Genomic DNA, 18,098 nt, shown 5'->3' with positions numbered 1-18,098 from the left:
AAGTCTTGAAGGTCAGTCCTGACTCGGAATATTCTGAGTCCAGTGGGAAGCCTGCACAGTCACACTGTACAGCCTGATCCTAGGTAAAATGTGTGATTCTCTTTGGGCTTTTTGAAATATCATAAACAGCTCAAGGGCACCTGTTAATTGCTACCACCACAGACTCCCACAAATCCAAGCACAACTGGAGCTGGAAGCCACTAATCAGAGCTCACACCTGAGTGTCAGAACACAGATTCTGACTCAGTGGGTCAGAAGTGGGGCTGCGGAGCTTGCATTGCAACAAGCTCCAGAGTTGCCGGATAAAACAGGATGCCCAGTTAAACCTGAATATCAAATAAGCACCAAATAACTTTTTTCGCTTAGTTTTTCTTTGTCATGAAACTTTTTTGTTTTGAGATCATTGTAGATTCACATGCAATTGTAAATTGTAAGAAATAACACACAGAGATTCTGTGTACCCTTCACCCAGTTCCCCCCAGCGGTAACATCTTGCACACGACTAGGGTACAGGACCAAAACCAGGATATTGGCATAGGTTCAGTCTAGATGCAGAACATTGCCACCACCCCAAAGATCCCTCGTGCTGCTCTAGCCATTTCCCTCCACCTCCACCCTCTCCATAACCCCTGACAACCACTAATCTCTCTTTTTCTATCCTTGTGCCATTTTTTTAAAAAGATTTTATTCATTTATTTGACAGGGAGAGAGAGAGAGCGAGAGAGAGCATGCACACAGCAGGAGAAGTAACAGAGGGAGAGGAAGAAGCAGGTTCCCTGCTGAGCAAGGAGCCCCATGCGGGACTCGATCCCAGAACCCTGAGATCATGACCTGAGCCAAAGGCAGAGGCTTAACCCACTGAGCCACCCAGGGGCCCCTATCCTTGTGCCATTTTAAGAATGTCACATAAATGGAACCATACAGCATGTAACCTTTGGGGCTTGACTTTGGCACTCAGCATAACTCCCTGGAAATCTATCCAGCTTGTTGGTGTGGATCAATAGCTCATTCTTGTTTTATTATCGCTGAGTAGTATTGTGTGGTTTGGAGGCACACCATCCGTTTAACCGGTCACCCACTGAAAGCCAAAACGTGATAGTTTCCAGTTTGGGGCTGTTAGGAATAAAGCTGCTATACACATTTACGTATAAGTTTCTGTGTGAACGGAAGTAAGTCTCCGTTTCTCTAGGTATATGCCCATGAGTGCAAATCACTGAATCCTAAAGGAGTTTTACATGTTTAGTTTCATAAGAAACACCCAAGCTATTTTTTAGTATAAGTAAAATATTGCATGGAGTGTATTACACTGAAAAAATTATTTGTCATTTATCTGAAATTCACACATCCTGTATTTTTATTCATCAATTTCTGGCATTCCTAGTCCCAGGTGATGCTGATGCTGCTGGTTTGCAAACTGCGTTTTCAGTAGCGGGGCTCTAATCTGTTTTTTTTGTTGTTGTTGTTGTTGTTGTTGTTTTTGTAATTAATAAAAGGATTTCAAACACAAAAGCAGATAAAAACAATACTCTGAACTCTTTTTATACCCAGATTCTAGAATTTCCAAGGCTTTGCCACTCTTGCCTCATTCATCCTTTTTTTACCCTCTGAAGTATTTTTAAAAGATTTTATTTATTTATTTATTTATTTATTTATTTATTTATTTATTTATTTATAGCATGTGATAGCAGGTGGGGAGGGGCAGAGGGAGAGGAGAGAATCTCAAAAGCAGATGCCACGCGGAGCAGGACATGGGGCTTCTGGGGCTCGATCCCATGATCCCATGACCCTAGGATCACCACCTGAAATCAAGAGTCAGGTGCTCAACAGACTGAGCCACCCAGGCATCCCTTCCTAAAATATTTTAAAGCAAATCCTGGACATTTTGTCTTTTTACCCCCATAAACTTCAGCGTGCAATTCTAAAAACTTGGGACATTTTCTCATACAACCGCAAGGCCAGGATGGCAACACTGGCAGTAGCTTCTGTGTCACCTGTTTCCCACCAAATGCAGGTGGAAATATCTCTGATTGCGTCATAAATGCCTCTTTATACTTGGTTCTTTTGCATCGGGGTCCAGAAAGGAGCACGCATTGCATTTGGTTGATATTTTCTTGTGTAACCCCCACGGTGCACTGCAGTGGGCCACTTCCCAGCAGACAGGCCTGCAGGGCCCTTTCTCGTGTGGCAACCTGGGAAGGTGCTTATGCCATGCCTTCCTTAGCCCCTTCTGTAGGAAGGATTTCCCCATCCTGCAGGTGAGGCTGCTGAGGCTCAGGGAGACGACTTTCCAAAGGATCCTGAGCCCTGAGGGTGAAGACCAGAATGTGGCCCGGACCTGGGTGTGGCCATGGGGCCTCGCTCTTGTTTCACTGACCTGCTTTTGGCTTCTTGGTTTGGGCTCTGGTTTAGAGGGGTTCCCTGTGGGCTACCAGGGATTACATCCCAGCCAGGCACAGAAAGGTATCAATAAGTTAATGCCCCCAGAAGGAAGGGAGGGACAAGCTGGCTAATTATTTAATGGAATGTATATAGGAGCCTCAGTGTCGGAAAGTGCCTGGCCTCACACAGTGCCCTGGAAGTTCTCAGAAGGCCCAGGCTGGGGGCACCTGGGTGGCTCAGTGGTTGAGCGTCTGCCTTTGGCTCTGGTGGTGATCCTGGGGTCCTGGGATTGAGTCCTACATTGGGCTCCCTGCAGGGAGCCTGCTTCTCTCTCTGCCTGTGTGTCTCTGCCTCTCTGTTTCTCTCATGAATAAATAAATAAAATCTTAAAAAAAAAAAAAAAAAAAAAAAGGAAGGGCCAGGCTGCCTCAGGTGCTAGGTGACTCTGCAGGCAACTTCCTTCTTCTCACTGTGACCCAGGGCCGGCCTGTTTGGAGGGAGGCTCCTGCAGCCTGGGCAATAAGGGCTGTGCTCAGGGAACAAAAGAAGCAACTGCAGGAAGGCAGGAAGGTCTGGAGTTGGGCTCACCTGGAGCCTGGGGCCCCGCCTGCAGCAGAACCACCCTTGGGGGGTGCACAGGGTAGACTTTGCTGTGAGGTGTGGAGGTTGGGGAGAGATGAACGTAAGGGGAGATAGAGCCCTGGGGATGCGCCTGGGGAGTGGACCAGGTTGGAGGGGACCAGGCCGACACTGTGGCCTCCAGGAGCCTGCAGAAGAGCCACCAGAGACCCAGACTGAGTTTCTCAAGCCTGTGTCTGACCACGTCCCTCCCCTGCTCCGTCCCCTCCCAGAGGTCCCTGCTGCCTGCAGACAAATCCTGCCTTCCTCATCAGGCTTCCATCTCTGTCCCAGACCACATTTTGAAACTCAGCCTTCCACACTTATTCCCTTTAAACTCAGATTCTCCTTCTAGAAATGCAGGGTGTGGGCCAGAATGGCATGTTGCATTCTGTTTTGTTTTGTTTTGTTTGAAAGTCTCTTCCAGTTCCAGGGAAGTCCTGCATGAAAGTGGCGCCTGATGCCAATGATAACTGTGGCAAGAGCAGGCAGTGAAAGGAGAGAGATATTCCCAGGTCCCCAGGCTCGGCCGCCCTTAGCACACGACTGTCAACCCCTCTGCTCCCCCACTGCCCACTGTAAATATGGATTCTTCTTGGGGTAGTTGGGAGGTAAATCAAATAATGTGAGCAAAGCACCTGGCACAGGCCTGGCACAGAAAGGATTCCTTAAATGATGGTTCCTAAAGAGCAACATTTGCAGACCTGTTCCTTACAGGCATGAGAATGTGCGACTTCATTCATTGGAGTACCATCTAGGCATCACTTTATTCACAGAGGGCGCCCTGGCTCAGTCGCCTGTCAGTTATGTAGGGAGAGATGGGAGTCCCCTGTGGGACAGTTTGGCCTCACACTGAGTACATCCCTGGGCCACCCCCAAAACATTCTGAATGACCATAAAACCGGGTCATTGTAATTTGCTCTAATGAGCTTACACAGGTGAATTTCCAGAGAGTCTGCCATTTGTCAGGCACTGTCGTAGGAACTCGTGTAATCACCCACACCCTGTGAAGTCCTACTACGGTTGCCATTTCGTAGATGAGGAAATGAGGCATAGAGAGCTGAAGTCACTTGCCCAAGGTCGCAGGGTGGTGAGTGCCGCAGCAGGAACTCAACCCCAGGAAGCCAGAGTCAGCCTGCCCACCTAACCTCTTCTGCACCGTGCAGCCTCCCTGCACCTGTGCCTACCACCCCTGCACCCTCGTGTCCACCCTGGGCCGTTGGAAAGGTCCCTGGAAGCTGCGACACTCTTGTAGGAATGGCTGCACCCCTGTGAGCGCTGGGGGTTGTGGCAGTGGCCTCACAGCTGTCCCACCCTAGCAGCTGAGGTCTGTCCCCCCTCCTCCCCCGAGTGTCCCCTGGCTAACTGCTGGCCTAGTGGACTGAAAGGCGGGAGTGGCCTCCTGATTATAAATGTCCCTGTCATGACAGGGCTTTTAGCAGCTCAGTCAATAGCCCATGAGACTGGCTAATAATGTCTATTAATGTCGGATCTCAGCACAAACCCTGTTAGGCAGAGCAGCCTGCTGGCTCCGGCTGGGGGTGGGAAGCCAGCCATCCCTCGTTCTCTGAGAAGGAAGAGAAGTTGTCTGAGGCTGGTCTCTGCTTTGGGCCGCCTGGGAGGAGTGCTGGCCCATCTGAGCCGTGCCCGGCCCTGAAGCCCCTCCTGGGTCTGTGGCTCACGCGAGTCTCCGCTCCCATCTGAATGCAGCTCCTGGGCAGCTCGTCTCCTGTAACCCAAGGCCAGCCTGACAATCGGATCTTTGCAGAAAAATTCCAGACCAAAATTAGGGCAGGGCTCTGGGCCAGAGAGTGGTTGGGTGTGCCAGACAAAAGACCCAGCGCTGCCCATGCCCTTTGACCCAGGAAACGGCCTGAGAAAAGGAAAGGCTGTGTGCAGAAGTGGGCAGGACACTGACTCAGAGCCCAGGGCCCAAGCACAGCACAGACTCACACCTGGGAGCCAGAGCCCTGGGCTGCAGCCCTGCTCTGCACCCCACCCCACCCAGCCCCACCCTGTGGTGTTCCCTGGGACCCTCTGCACCCCCCCCAACCCCATGGTGTTCCCTGGGTCCCTCTGCACCCACCCCCACCCCATGGTATTTCCTGGGACCCTCAGCAACCCCCCACCCTGTAGTGTTCCCTGGGTCCCTCTGCACCCCCCCACCCCGCGGTGTTCCCTGGGACCCTCAGCACCCCCCACCCCTACCCCGTGGTGTTCCCTGTGGCCCTCAGCATGGCCCTCCAGGCTGGGTCAATGAGAGTACTATAATCCATTGGTGATGCCTACCACCCGGTCAGGAGAAGAGAGTTTTGCTGTGTCTTTACCATTCCCGGCCTCTGAGAGGCCTCCAAGATCTGCAGTTTTATAACACATTTTTGGCTAATCCTGAGAGGATCCATCTTTTCAGAAAGTTTGGAGTTCTGTATTAAATACCTCTGATTTATTGCAAAATCCACACCGTTTTATATAAAGTTTGGAAAATTTTTTTAAAAACCAAAACAAACACAGAAAATTAACCCTGAATAGCATTTTGGTGCATTTCCTTCTAGTCTTTTCCCTTGGTTTTTGATACACATGGGCATGCACGCGCACACGCAAACACGTAACAAAAGCTGTTCTTATTTGATCGCTTACTGTATGGCATCCCTGATTGGCTTTTTATGCATGATATTTCACTTCACCCTCATAATAGCCCTACAAGGAAGAGATTTTTAAGATTTTATTTATTTATTCATGAGAGACAGAGAGACAGAGAGACAGAAAGAGAGGCAGAGACACAGGCAGAGGGAGAAGCAGGCTCCATGCAGGGAGCCTGAGGTGGGACTTGATCCTGGGTCTCCAGGATCAGACCCTGGGCTGAAGGCAGCGCTAACCGCTCAGCCACCCAGGCTGCCCCGAGGAAGAGATTATTATTCACATTTTGCACATGAGAGGAGAAAGCTTGCAAAACTTGAGCAGGTGCACGACACGATCAAATTTTAGTTTTTGAAAGCTCACCCACGACATCGTGCAGAATGGCCTGGGGGCTAGGGAGAGCTTGGTGGCTGGAGGGGTGGTCCTGTGGAGACCTGGGCCAGAATTTGTAGGTGCATGTTCTTCTTCCAGGGCCATGGCTCCAGGTGCTACCTGCTGTGGGGGCCAGGGAGCATGCACCTCTCTTCCTTGTGGACGAGCCCAAATGGAACTCACGCATCATGCACAAATGACCCAAATTCTTTCCTTTTCTCTGTCTGAATGTACATGGGAGGGTATAATTGTTTTTCTGAACCATCTGAAGATACATGACATATATCTTTGAACTTTATCCCTAGATACTTGAGTCTTTCCTAAAAGTAGGCATATTCTCTTATAAAACCGTGTTACGTTAATTTCACAAAGTTTAATGTTGCAATAATACTTTATTTTTTTTAAGGTTTTTATTTTTATTATTTAATCATGACAGACACAGAGAGAGAGAGAGAGAGAGAAAGAGAGAGGCAGAGATACAGGCAGAGGGAGAAGCAGGCTCCAAGCCTGATGTGGGACTCGATCCTGGGTCTCCAGGATCACACCCCAGGCTAAAGGTGGCACCAAACTGCTGGGCCATCGGGGCTACCTGACGATACTTTAATCTACCTTTCATGTTCCAGCTTATCAAATAATGCCCTGTATAGAGTTTCCCCTCCAGTATGGGATCCAGACAAAGGTGCCTAATACCCTTTCCCCGAAAGGCAAGAGCTGAACTGGGCAGAGTATTTCTGAAGGGGAGCGCAGGACCACTGCCTCTGCTTGCAGAGCTATAAGATGCATTCATAAAACCCCCATGAACCAGGGTCTCTGTGTCAGCATTTGCTAGTTTGCCGGAGGGCCCTGTGGCTCTTCCCATGGCAGCTGTGGTTTTGCAGCCTTATTAAGCTAGGTTGGAGATACCACATTGTCTTTGCTCAATCTCAGTTGGGCAAGGTGTCAGTGGTTTCTGCAGAATTGGGGAGGTGAGGGAAGGAGAGGCGATGGGTGTTCTTGAGTCCACTCTGTTCTTGAAAGATAAAACCTGGAAAACATTGATCCTACCAGGTCAGGTACTACATCCTGTGCCCCTGCCACCTTGTATAAGACCTGTCGCCTACTATGTTGTGCAGATTTGCTGAATAAATGGATATTGGCCAGTTTTCTTTTCAGCTGTCTCTTCCTCATAAATAGAAAACTGGGTTGCAGAGCATTTGGGGGCAGGGGGCGGGCTTCAGCACCTAAGGCGGATGGTGGATGTGGATGAAGCCCATTTGGCTTTGGGTCCTCAGGCCTGTTCTGCTAAACCATGCAGTGAAATGAGTGTGCCAGTCACTGCCCGCTCCAGGTGCTGTGACTGAACCAGCGCAGTGGTCCCATGACCCAGGAAATCCAGGCCTGTGTGTGGAGCTGGAAGTCTCTGCTCAGGACACATGTCCTCCTAGCACCCACGCAGCAATTCTCAGCAGGCAAAGAAGGAAGGGAAGGAAATGCTCTTTCTTTCTTTTTAATTGAAATATCATTCACATACCATAAAATTCACCATTTTAAAATGTATGATTCAGGGGCACCTGGGTGGCTCAGCCAGGTAAGCATGTCTGCTTTCGGTCAGGTCATGATCTCAGGGTCCTGACACCAAGCTCCACATTGGGCTCTCTGCTCAGTGGGGAGCTTGCCTCTCCCTCTCCCTCTGCTGCTCCCCCTACTTGTGCTCTCGCTCTCTCCCTGTCAAATAAATAAATAAGATCTTTAAAAAAATAAAAATAAGATGTATGATTCAGTAGGTTTTAATATAGTCACATGCTTGTGCAAACATCACCACTGTCTGATTTCAAAATAATTTCATCACCCCACAAAGAAACAGCATGTCCATTAGCAGTCACTTCCTATCGCCCTCTCCCCCCAGGGTCCTGGGCAACCACTAATCCATCTCTGTGAATTTACCTGTTCTGGAGCTTTCATATGTGTTAGTCAGGGTTCTGAATACAGAGTAGCGGAAGATGTATTAATTTGCTCAAACAGTGAAACCACATCTGGTCCATCATTTATGTGGGATCATGCCGTGTGTGGCTTCTTATGTCTAACTTCTTTCACTTATCGTGTTGTCAGGTTTGGCATGTGTGAGCTCTTCATTCCATTTTTTAGCTGAATAATATTCCATTGTATGACTAGACCACATTTTGTATATCCATTCCTCCACTGGTGGACATTTGGGTTGTTTCTACCTTTTGGCTGTTATGAATAATGCTGCTACGAACACTGGTATACCAGTTTTTTGTAGGCCTGTGTTTTCATTTTCCTTGGGGATATGCCTGGGGTGGGATAGCTAGGCCACATGGTAACTCTATGTTTCACCTTTTAAGGAACCGCCGGAGTGTTTTCCACAGTGGCTGTACCAGCAGTGTCTGAAGGGAAGTCTCCTTTTACTGAATGCCTACTGTGTGCTAGGCACTGTGCTGGACCCTTTCCACACTTCATCTCCTATGATCCTCACATGAACCCTGTGAAATACCTATGATTGCCTCCATCTTACTGAGGAGGACACTGAGGCTCAGAGAAGTGATGTGACTCCCCCAGCATCACACAGAGAAGAATGGCAGGGCCTAGATTCACACCCCATTCTGTCCCTTACATTTCCCTGTCTACCCAGTGATTGCTGACTGCCCGAGTGACCATCCAGATGCTTAAGCGGAATTAGCCCCCTCTTCTCCCCAACACTCCTGGGCACTGTTTTGCAGACGGGAAAATTGGACCCCCACTACCCAAAGGTCTGCGGGCACAAAGGGAACGTCTTAGACATCAAGTGGAATCCTTTTAATGATTTTGAGATCGCCTCCTGTTCTGAAGATACCACAGTGAGTGTCAGCGCATGAGGCGGTTCCCCTTACCCGAGCGGAGTGGGGTTGGGGCAGGGGAGGTGGAAGGGTGTCTGTATTTGGTTCAGATGCTCCTGACCCCCTGATCCTTCATGGGATCACTGTGGGGGTCACTGTGGCAGGGAGAGGCTAAGTGAGATTGTGGGGGGAAAGTTCTGGGCTCTGGGACTTGGGGCACTGTCCCTTTAGACCTTCTCTCTGGACCGCAGTCGCACCACCTCTAAAATGGGCATAACAGCTCCCAACCATTTAATGAGGATCCAATGAGACTTGCAGTCCACTGGAAAAGCCCATTTTTGAGGGAACTTTAAAATGCTGGACGGAGCATTTTTTTGTTGTTGTTGTTACGTGAAAATATTGTGACACTTTACCTCACAGACAATGGAGCTTTAAAAGGATAGAAGTGGGATCCTTATATGAATATGGGCACCACAACCATCCCCAAAGCTTCAGCCACACCAACTTTTTGAGCCCCTGTTCTGTACCAGGGTCATAATCCTTGCTCCCTATAACATTTGGTGTTATTTATTTATAATATGTTCTGTGCCAACCTCTAAAATGGAGTGAGTCGGCTTAAAACAAAAGACACAGCTTAAAATAAAAGACACTGACTCTCACCACACATACCATTTCACCTTGTCTTGCCGGCAACCTCACAAGGTAAGATGTTTTTCTTATGGAGAACTTGAGGATCTGAGAGGTACAGCAGTTTGCCCAAAGTCACACAGGCTGAGGATGCGGAACAAGGCTTCAGACTAAGGCTTGATTCCAGGGCCCAATAATATTTCCACTGAGCTATCCCACTTCCCTAAATAGCAGCAGCCACAGATGGAGGAAGTGAAGAAATGATGCTCGGTACGTTGATTGTGAAGGGTTGCAAGTGCTGAGCTCCGGGTTTAGCTCAGAGCTTCCTAGCCATCAAAGCAAAAAGGGAAATAGAATGTATTGCCATACCCTCACTGTCTGATTGAAGGAAACAGACCAATTCATCAGGAGAAGCCGGTAGAAAATTCTCAGAGAACTTGTGTCAGTTTCCATATAGGGGATGAAGAGGAGCATAAAAAGTGACTGGGGAGGGGGCTTCACAGAAGGGGCAGTCAGGCCCCATATGTGAGAATTGGCCTTGTCTCCAGTGGTTGGGTAGCCAATATCTGACTCTGTCCCCACTCCTAGAATACCTGCCTTTTCAAGGACTGCTTTGAAGACTCCCTTCAAGGTCTTTATAAAATTCCTAGCTACCTCATCTCTGGCCACCGTTCCTCCCCAGGTGCCCGGGGGGCAGGAGGATTGGATATAACTATCAAGAGTGGCAGTGCCTAACCCCACCCAGGCCCGCCGTGTTAAGTGCTGGACTGTCTCCTCCCTGTCCCCGGGGGCCTGTGGGGCAGGGGTGGCCCTCTAGCTCTGAGCAGCATGGGGGCCGTGTCTGTGCCTCCCAAACACATCTGCCCACAGTCCACCCTCCAGCAGCGGCCAGTTCTGTGCAGGAACAGCATTCACCCAACACATCATGGGGAGCCTCTGGCCCTCGTGGGGTTGCCTTGCTGGTTTTAAATCCAGATGACCAGGAAATAAATATTTGTTGAATTGAAAGCAAAGTCTGAAAAAAACAAAAACAAAAAACAAAGAAAGCAAAGTCTACCTGGAAACCCTGTGGGAAAAGGGGCGTCCAATCACATAGAGGCCTGAGAGTTCTGAAGGACGACAGAACACCCCCACGTCCCCAGCCTCCGTAACATGGAGCTTACTCTCTACCCTTATATCCTCGACAACACTACTCTGAAAGGAAGCCCTTGGCCCCTCTTCCCAGGCCCTTACTGTGGAATACAGCCCACGACCCCATCCAGCCTGGCCTTCTTGCCCTTTATCTTTCCTCTTTCAGGCCATCCAAGGGGCCACTCCAAATGAAAGAGTTCGTCCCTACCCTGTCCTGCTCCAGAGACTGCACTGGCTCCCTAGAGTTCTGACGACAGAACACAAACTCTTGCTCCTGGCATTTGAGGTTCTAGCCTGAGCATTTGGGACAACTGTACTTTGAGAGACATTCTAGGCCTAGGAAGCAGATTTGGTCTGACATCCAGCCTGGGAGTCAGACCTGTGGCCCACCCAGCTGCCCACAGCTCAGCTCATTAGGATGGCACGGGTGACCAGGAGGCAGATTTGGAGGCCTGGGCTCAACTCTGGCAATGGGAGCCCCTGCTTGGGCTGGAAGACCTTGGCAAAGCTTCTCTCCCTCTGAGGGCTCCAGCTGCCCCTCCACAGCGTGAGAGATGAATACAGAGAGCACCCCACTGAGCGCTTCCAGTTCTGTGGCTTAGGGTGGCTGGGGTACCAAGGTGACCCTGGCTAACATAACAATACCCTGCTGGCTGTGTCTCCCCTGAAAGATTAAGATCTGGGACATCCCCAAGCAGCTGCTGACGAAGAACCTCACAGCCTGCAAGAAGGAGCTGATAGGCCACACCCGCAGGGTGGGCCTGGTGGAGTGGCACCCCACAGCCGCCAACATCCTCTTCAGCTCTGGCTACGACTACAAGGTGAGTTCATGCACTCATTTCTTGGGGCCGCCCTAACATGACCAGACTGGGCACTTAAGACAATATAAATCTATTCTCACATAGTTCTGGAGACCAGAAACCCAAAATCAAAATGTCAAGAGGTCCATGCTCCCTTGCAAAGACCCTAGGGGAAGAATCCTCCTACGCCTCTTGCAACTTCTGGTGGCTCCATGCATCCTTGGCCTGCACCTGCATCACTTCCAACTGCCCCCAGCTTTACGTGGCCTTCTCTGTGTTTCTGTGTATCCTTCCGTCTTCTGATGAGGACACCAGTCATTGGATGTAGGGTCCACCCTAGTACAGTATGACCTCATCAGAACTAATTATATCTGCGAAGACCCTGGTCCCTAATATGGTTATGTGCTGAGCTTTGGGTGGACATGAGTTTTGTGGGGGAAGGGGATACACTATTCAACCCATTAGTCTTCCTGGAAGAGCTGGGCTAGACCCTGTCCAGAGAAGCTTCCCACCTCCCCATTGACTGCCAAGCTGGAAAATTCATAGTATAGGAGCTCCAGATTCTATTCCAACTCAGTCTCTGTCTTGCAGTATGAACTAGGAAAGTCCCTTGTCTTCTATAGGCCTCAGTTTCTCAATCTGTACACAAATGGGTGGATGTGACCATAGCCATGGCTTTTAAACTCTTCCCTTCATAACATAGGGATTTACAGAGGCACTTTGGCAGAGCCTCTTGCCCCTTCTGATCAGAAGTGCTCTTTTGTCTGTTTATGTAGGATGTGTCTGCAGGGCTACCACCTATGGTTGTGCAAGTTATTCTGCACACAACTCCAGGGAGTGTGATTCACATCCCAGGCTATGGGAATGGATTGCCGTGGAGCTGTGCAGTGCACAACCTATGCAGCTAAATGTGGCAGCGCTGTTTATCTGTGTGAGGTGGAAACTGCTGCTAATAATTGTTTGAAACCCCCGGACAAGCTCATCCCCTGGGGTCCTTCCGATATGGCTGTTTTGTTGCTCCAAAGCAGATGGTGTTTTCTTTTCACCGCCAGACAGCCTGACTCCTGGCTTCCCCTCCTGCCACGTAGTAGCTTCAGCCAGCAGATCCATCCTCCCACCCAAGGCTTCTTGGCCAGACTGCCATCTGTGGCTTCCCTCCTGGGGATACCGTGTTTCACTGCAGCCTGGCGGGCGTGCGACTATGGGAGCCAGGGGTGGGGGTGGCCACTGTGCTCAGAGCCAGCTCATTGCTGTACAGGTGATGGTCTGGAACCTGGACACAAAGGAGTCTGTAATCATGAACCCCGTGAGGACAATTGGCTGCCACCAAGGCGTGATCCTCTCCATGTCCTTCAACACCAATGGCAGCCTGCTGGCCACCACCTGTAAAGACCGCAAGATTCGGATACTTGACCCCCGAGCAGGGGCCGTCCTCCAGGTCTGTGCTGGGCTGGAGTCTGTCTTGGGGGCAGAGCAGCAAGGAGCGGTGAGGGGCTGGGGAGGCTTCAGAGAACAGGGTTGTGATGCTATCAGCATTGAGGCCAAGCCTTCACATGTGCTACCTCCATCTGTCCTCTTGGCACTGCTGGGAGGTAGGATATGTCACCCCCATGCTTTGGATGAGAAAACAGAGGCCGAAGAGAGGTTAGGTGATTTGTCCACTTTGAAAGCTCAGCTTTGAACGTGGTCTAATCCAGAACTTGTCAGTGTGCCTCAGCTCTGCCAGGAGGCATGGCACTACTGCCCGTCCACTGTTTGACCGTAGGCAAGCACGTTCTGTTCTCTGAGCCTCCGCTTCCTTATCTGCAGCAGTGGGCCATTAGTCCTTCCTCCAGGAGGATGAAACGAGATAACCCAGGTGACAGTGCCTGCCTAGCCCCATGCCTTGCATCCAGTGAGCGCTCAGCCATCCTTCAGCAAGAGCATGGAGCTGAGCCGAAGGTTGCCTCTATCCTAGCTCAGGAAAAGAACTCTCAGCAAAAATCCTGGGAGAGAATCCCTGTGGGTGGAGGATCTCGGAAGGCTTCCTGGAGGCAGTACCTCTGGAAAGATTTCTTTAATCAGAGCTAGGGTGAACAAGGAAGGTATTTTAGGTACAAAGCAGCAGCAGCAAAGGCAGGGAGGCCAGAGCCCCTAGCTGCTGCCCGCAAGCCCCCTGACCGCACATGTCCGCCCAGGAAGCCAACTGCATGGGGCACCGAGCCAACAAAGTGCTATTTCTGGGGGATCTGAATAAGCTGCTGTCCACGGGCACATCGCGGTGGAACAACCGGCAGTTGGCCGTGTGGGACCAGGTGAGTCTCCCCTGCCACCCCACACTGCCCCTCACCATCACCCAGAGGCTGAGTGCTCATTCATTCATTCCCTTACTCAGTGCTCAAGCATTCATTCACTCATTCATTCATTCCCTTACTCATTACTTAGCATGGCCTGCCTGGCGCTAAGGATGCAGGATGAAAAACGGGGGGATGCCAACAGCCGGATGGAGCGAGCGCAGACCTTGTGCATCTTCTCGTTCAAGGAGGGAGTGGCCGTGGTGTGGGGAAAGGGGGGAGGTGGCCACTTCAGGGACCAGGACAGGGGGAAGGTGGGCAGAGAGGGCGGAGATGTCCTGAACAGAGGGAACAGCTGGACAGGGGCTTGGAACAGAGCCCTGGGCAGGTGGGCAGGAGAGCAGCTGGGGGTCGGGGTGAGGGTGAGGGCCAGGCCAAGCAGCACTGATTTGAAGGGCCACGTGGCTAGAGTTTCAAAGACTGGACAGATCGCTGCCTCTCTCTGAATATCCTTCTTCATCTTTTACAACAAGTAACAAAGCAAGCAGGGGAGGCCTTGTGTGCGATCAGGGGTGTAAGAGGTGATCCATTGAAAGCAAAATGCCGGCAAAATAAAAGGTGGTGGCCTCTCTCTCTCCCCTCTCTCACATGCACACATGCATGTGCGTGTACATGTGCACACACACACACACACATTCAGAGCCCCCTGGTGGGGATTCTTAATTCAGAGAACACCACTGAGGGCCCCCGGGAGTGACCCCCAGGCCTTCCCGGTCTCCCTTCCCTTGCAGGACAACCTCTCCGTGCCTCTCTCAGAGGTGGACCTGGATGGCTCCTCGGGCGTGCTATTTCCCTTCTACGATGTAGACACCAACATGCTCTACGTGGTGGGGAAGGTCAGCCTGGTGCGGGAGGGAGGTGACTGCTGGTACCCCGAGGCAGGAAGCAGAACTCCCCCCGCCTAACCCTGCCAGTAGCCAGGCAGCAGGGGACAGGCAGGAGTTACTGGACACTCTCTCCCTGTCCCACCTTCCTGGCTCCCAAGGAACACCCAGGGCCAGGCCTTTGGTCAGAAACCCCCAGGCTTATCCCTCCTCAGTTCTGGGACCAGATGAGGTGGGACAAGTGGCTGTATCCCAAGAGGGGTACCATCGGTTTTGGGCGGGGAGCAGGTTGTCTTTGTGTAGAACTATCTTGTACCTGACATCGTAGCTCCTCCCCACCAATGTCAGGAGCAGCGCTCCTCCCCCTTCCCCTCCCCAGTCACCATGACATGGGCAACCAGGTGAGACCCACTGGGTGGTCCCAGGACACGCCACTTCTGACCTTTATGTGCAGCTGGGAGTGGGATTCAGGCCTGTGCTCCCAGAGCTCCCACCTTGGGAAGGCACATAGGTGGGCTTTGGGTCGTGGTTGGGGTGTTAAAATGGGGACCCCCTGCTGCTTTGGTGACAGTTCCCTGATGTTTTCTTATGTGAAGTGGCTTTGCCAGCACTTCAGTCATCGTGAACACCAGGTTTCTGCTGCATGGCAGTGGGGGCCAGGAGGGGGCTGATGGGAACCGGCTCTGAGCTGTACCCCCTCCTCCTCAGGGAGATGGAAACATCCGCTACTATGAGGTGAGCGCCGACAAACCTCACCTGAGCTACCTGACTGAATACCGCTCCCTTACCCCACAGAAGGGGATCGGTGAGTGTGGACCACTGAGGCCTCTTGGAGTCTGGGGTAACGGAGACGAGTCCGATGAGGGCCCTCATTGGGAGGGCAGATGGTGGATCAGCGCTGGCCCTATGGGAGCTCTCATGGGAGGTGTGCGGGAGGTTCTCCAGGAGCAAGTGGCAGGAAGTCAAGGAAGGCTTCCCAGAGGAGGCAACACTTGAGGGGCCGAAAGGGGAGCAGAGCACAGCATGGGCAGAGACTGAAGGTGTTCTAGGCCAAGGCAGAGCAGTTATAACTATAGCCACGACCTTAAGAGAGGCTGACCTAGGAGGGCCCGTACTTGTAAGTGTATTTGGGAATAAGGAAAAAAAAAAAAAAAAACAAGACAGGTCTATATGTTGTCTATACAAAACCCACTTCAGTGAAGACACGGCTAGATTAAACGCAAAGACACCGTGCTAACACTAAGCAAGAGAAAACGAGGACAGGAGCTCTGTTCAGAGCAGCTTGGGCACAAGCTGAGGGGTGGTCGTGGAAGGTCTAGAGCAGAGCACGCTTCCTGTAAGAGCCTAGCTAACATCCCTGAAGTCCTTGAGGATGAGGACCAAGTCTGATTACTTCAACCCCAGTTCCCCAGCACAGGGCCCAGCCCTGCCTAGGTATTTGCTCATGAGCTGCTTGTAGAGGGAAGGGTGGTGGGAGAAGGCTGCTCTCTGCTCATGCCCAGGTGTACAGCCTGGCTTTGCCACTCACACTGGGTTCCTGTGACCCCAGCCCAGTCGGAACCTCTTAGTCCTCCTTGGCCATCCACCCGCAGGTATCATGCCAAAGAGAGGTCTCGACGTCACCTCCTGCGAGATTTTCCGCTTCTACAAGCTGATTACAACCAAAGGCCTCATCGAGCCTATATCCATGATTGTACCTCGGCGGGTAAGGTGGTATGGCCATCCGTGAGGGAGGCGGGAGCCCCTCCTGGAGAGGACAGGCCCTGGGACCTGGGGCCCGGAGCCCATGTCCCTGGGAGGCAGCAGAGAGGCTGATGGCCAGTCCTCAAGGGGAAGACCCTTCTCATTGTCAGTGCAGTGTTGCTGGGAGCTAAACGTTCTGAGTCCCACCTGGTCTCTGCTCTTGAGTTGCAGTGTGACCTTGGGCATGTCTCTTTGCTCTCTGGGCCTCAGTTTCATCAACTCATAGGTGGGGAAAGCCTGGACCCCAGCTCCCTGAGGGCCCTCCCATCCGGGCGGCTTCCTTGCTACCACAGCCCTCACCGTCCTGGCTTCTTCTACAGTCGGAGTCTTACCAAGAGGACATCTACCCACCCACGGCAGGAGCCCAGCCCTCTCTGACAGCCCAGGAGTGGCTCCGTGGAATGAATAAAGGTGAGGGAGGCAGGCAAAAGGCCCCATGCAAATGCAAGGGGAAATGGAGTGTCCAGTGGCCCCAAGTAGCTGAGAAGGGGTTGATCCCACACTTCCAGATAAATGATCCTTTACAGTCAGTCCCCACTGATGAGGATGGTCACATATGGCTCCAAGAAGGAAGAGGTTGGCCCAAGTGGCTCAGGAAACTTCCAAATCAAGGGATTTTGCTCTATAGAAAACTTCTTGAAACTCCAGGCTGTGCAGAGTGAGTGGACAGTCTCAGCTGAGTGCCCTTGCTCATCCTCTCATCCCTCCTTTGCAATTACTCTTCAACCTGAGAGACCCTGTAGGCAGTAGGTCCCACCCCAGGCCCTTCCTCCCTAGGTTGACACCCTCCCCATCCTGTCCACCTAAGGACAAGCCCAGGGGAGGCAGGCAATGAGTGCTCCCCAGCCCTGCTCCAGCAGCTGCCTCTGTGCCTGGGACCTCCCTCTTCTTCTTCCTCCCCGCTTTGGGTCACACTTGGTCTGCTCCTCTCTGGTCCCCTTGTCTCTTCTGAGACTGTGATCCCTGGCCTCCCCTGCTTCTCAGAGCCATTGGGAGGATTCAGAAACTGGTAGATGACAGAAGGCAATGTGTGTGGGACTGTCCCTACAAAGCAAGGACACTGGAAGCACTCGTGGCATTTGGGGTGCAGCTCCAGGGCTTGTCCTCTGCTGCTCCTGCAAACCAGGCTTTGCTTAGATGATCACTTGAGTGTGTGTTTGCACTCTGGTGCCCTTGTGTGTGGGCTGGTTCCTGTCTGCTTGTGGCCAGAGCTCTACTCCTGTGTGGGGCTCTGTGCGTCTGTGTGTGGCTCTGTGCCTGAGGGTGTCAGCATCTGCTCATGAGCACTCAGGCCCCATTACAGCCTTTTGCTTCCCTCCCAGGACCAGTTCTGGTGTCCCTGAGGCCCTGCTCTGAGCTGCTGAGCCCCCAGCCACTGCTCCCTGAGAGACCCCCATCCGAGCCCACGACCCCCTTCAATCAAAAAGAGAAGTTGGTTGTAGAAGATGGTCAGAAGCCCTTCTCCCGGGTGGAAGAGAAGGTGCCAAGGCAGGCAGCAGAACGCAGGCTGGAAGAGAAGAAAACACGGCTTACAAACGGCTTTGACATTGAGTGTCCCCCACCAAAGACAGAGAACGAGGTGTGAACGGGGGGAGGGGAGAGAGATGGTCTCGGGACAGGATGAGGGGTGACTAAAACAGCCAGCAGAGCGCTATATGTCTGCCCAGATGGCCAGGTTACCTATAGATGGTGGAAAACCGTCTGACTGCAAGATGCAGGGGGTTTGGTTTGGTATTAAAGTCCCTCCGTTCCCATTCTGACACGAGGATTTTCTGTTTCAGAGTCAACATTTGTTCAGGGCCTACTGTGTGCCAGGTCCTG

At 51.7% G+C, this 18,098-nt stretch overlaps 1 protein-coding gene across 9 annotated transcripts in view; it reads left to right on the top strand.

Annotated features, from left to right (window-relative positions):
• CORO2A (coronin 2A) overlaps nucleotides 1–18,098 on the top strand; it is a 54,272-nt gene that overhangs the window by 32,660 nt on the left and 3,514 nt on the right. For 8 of the 9 annotated variants that reach the window (XM_077912654.1, XM_077912651.1, XM_077912658.1 and 5 more), the window contains 9 exons: nucleotides 8,724–8,840; nucleotides 11,249–11,398; nucleotides 12,636–12,815; nucleotides 13,555–13,671; nucleotides 14,442–14,546; nucleotides 15,243–15,339; nucleotides 16,127–16,239; nucleotides 16,598–16,688; nucleotides 17,600–17,856. In XM_077912654.1, coding sequence (XP_077768780.1) covers nucleotides 8,724–8,840; nucleotides 11,249–11,398; nucleotides 12,636–12,815; nucleotides 13,555–13,671; nucleotides 14,442–14,546; nucleotides 15,243–15,339; nucleotides 16,127–16,239; nucleotides 16,598–16,688; nucleotides 17,600–17,856 — 1,227 coding nt within the window. The remainder of the gene's footprint in view (nucleotides 1–8,723; nucleotides 8,841–11,248; nucleotides 11,399–12,635; nucleotides 12,816–13,554; nucleotides 13,672–14,441; nucleotides 14,547–15,242; nucleotides 15,340–16,126; nucleotides 16,240–16,597; nucleotides 16,689–17,599; nucleotides 17,857–18,098) is intronic. The other variant, XM_077912653.1, reaches the window with a different exon arrangement.

Source organism: Canis aureus, chromosome 10, assembly GCF_053574225.1.
Source record: "Canis aureus isolate CA01 chromosome 10, VMU_Caureus_v.1.0, whole genome shotgun sequence".
Lineage (NCBI taxonomy): Eukaryota > Metazoa > Chordata > Mammalia > Carnivora > Canidae > Canis > Canis aureus.
Note: the sequence above shows the minus strand (reverse complement) of the source record. Positions and strands in the feature narration are given on the sequence as shown.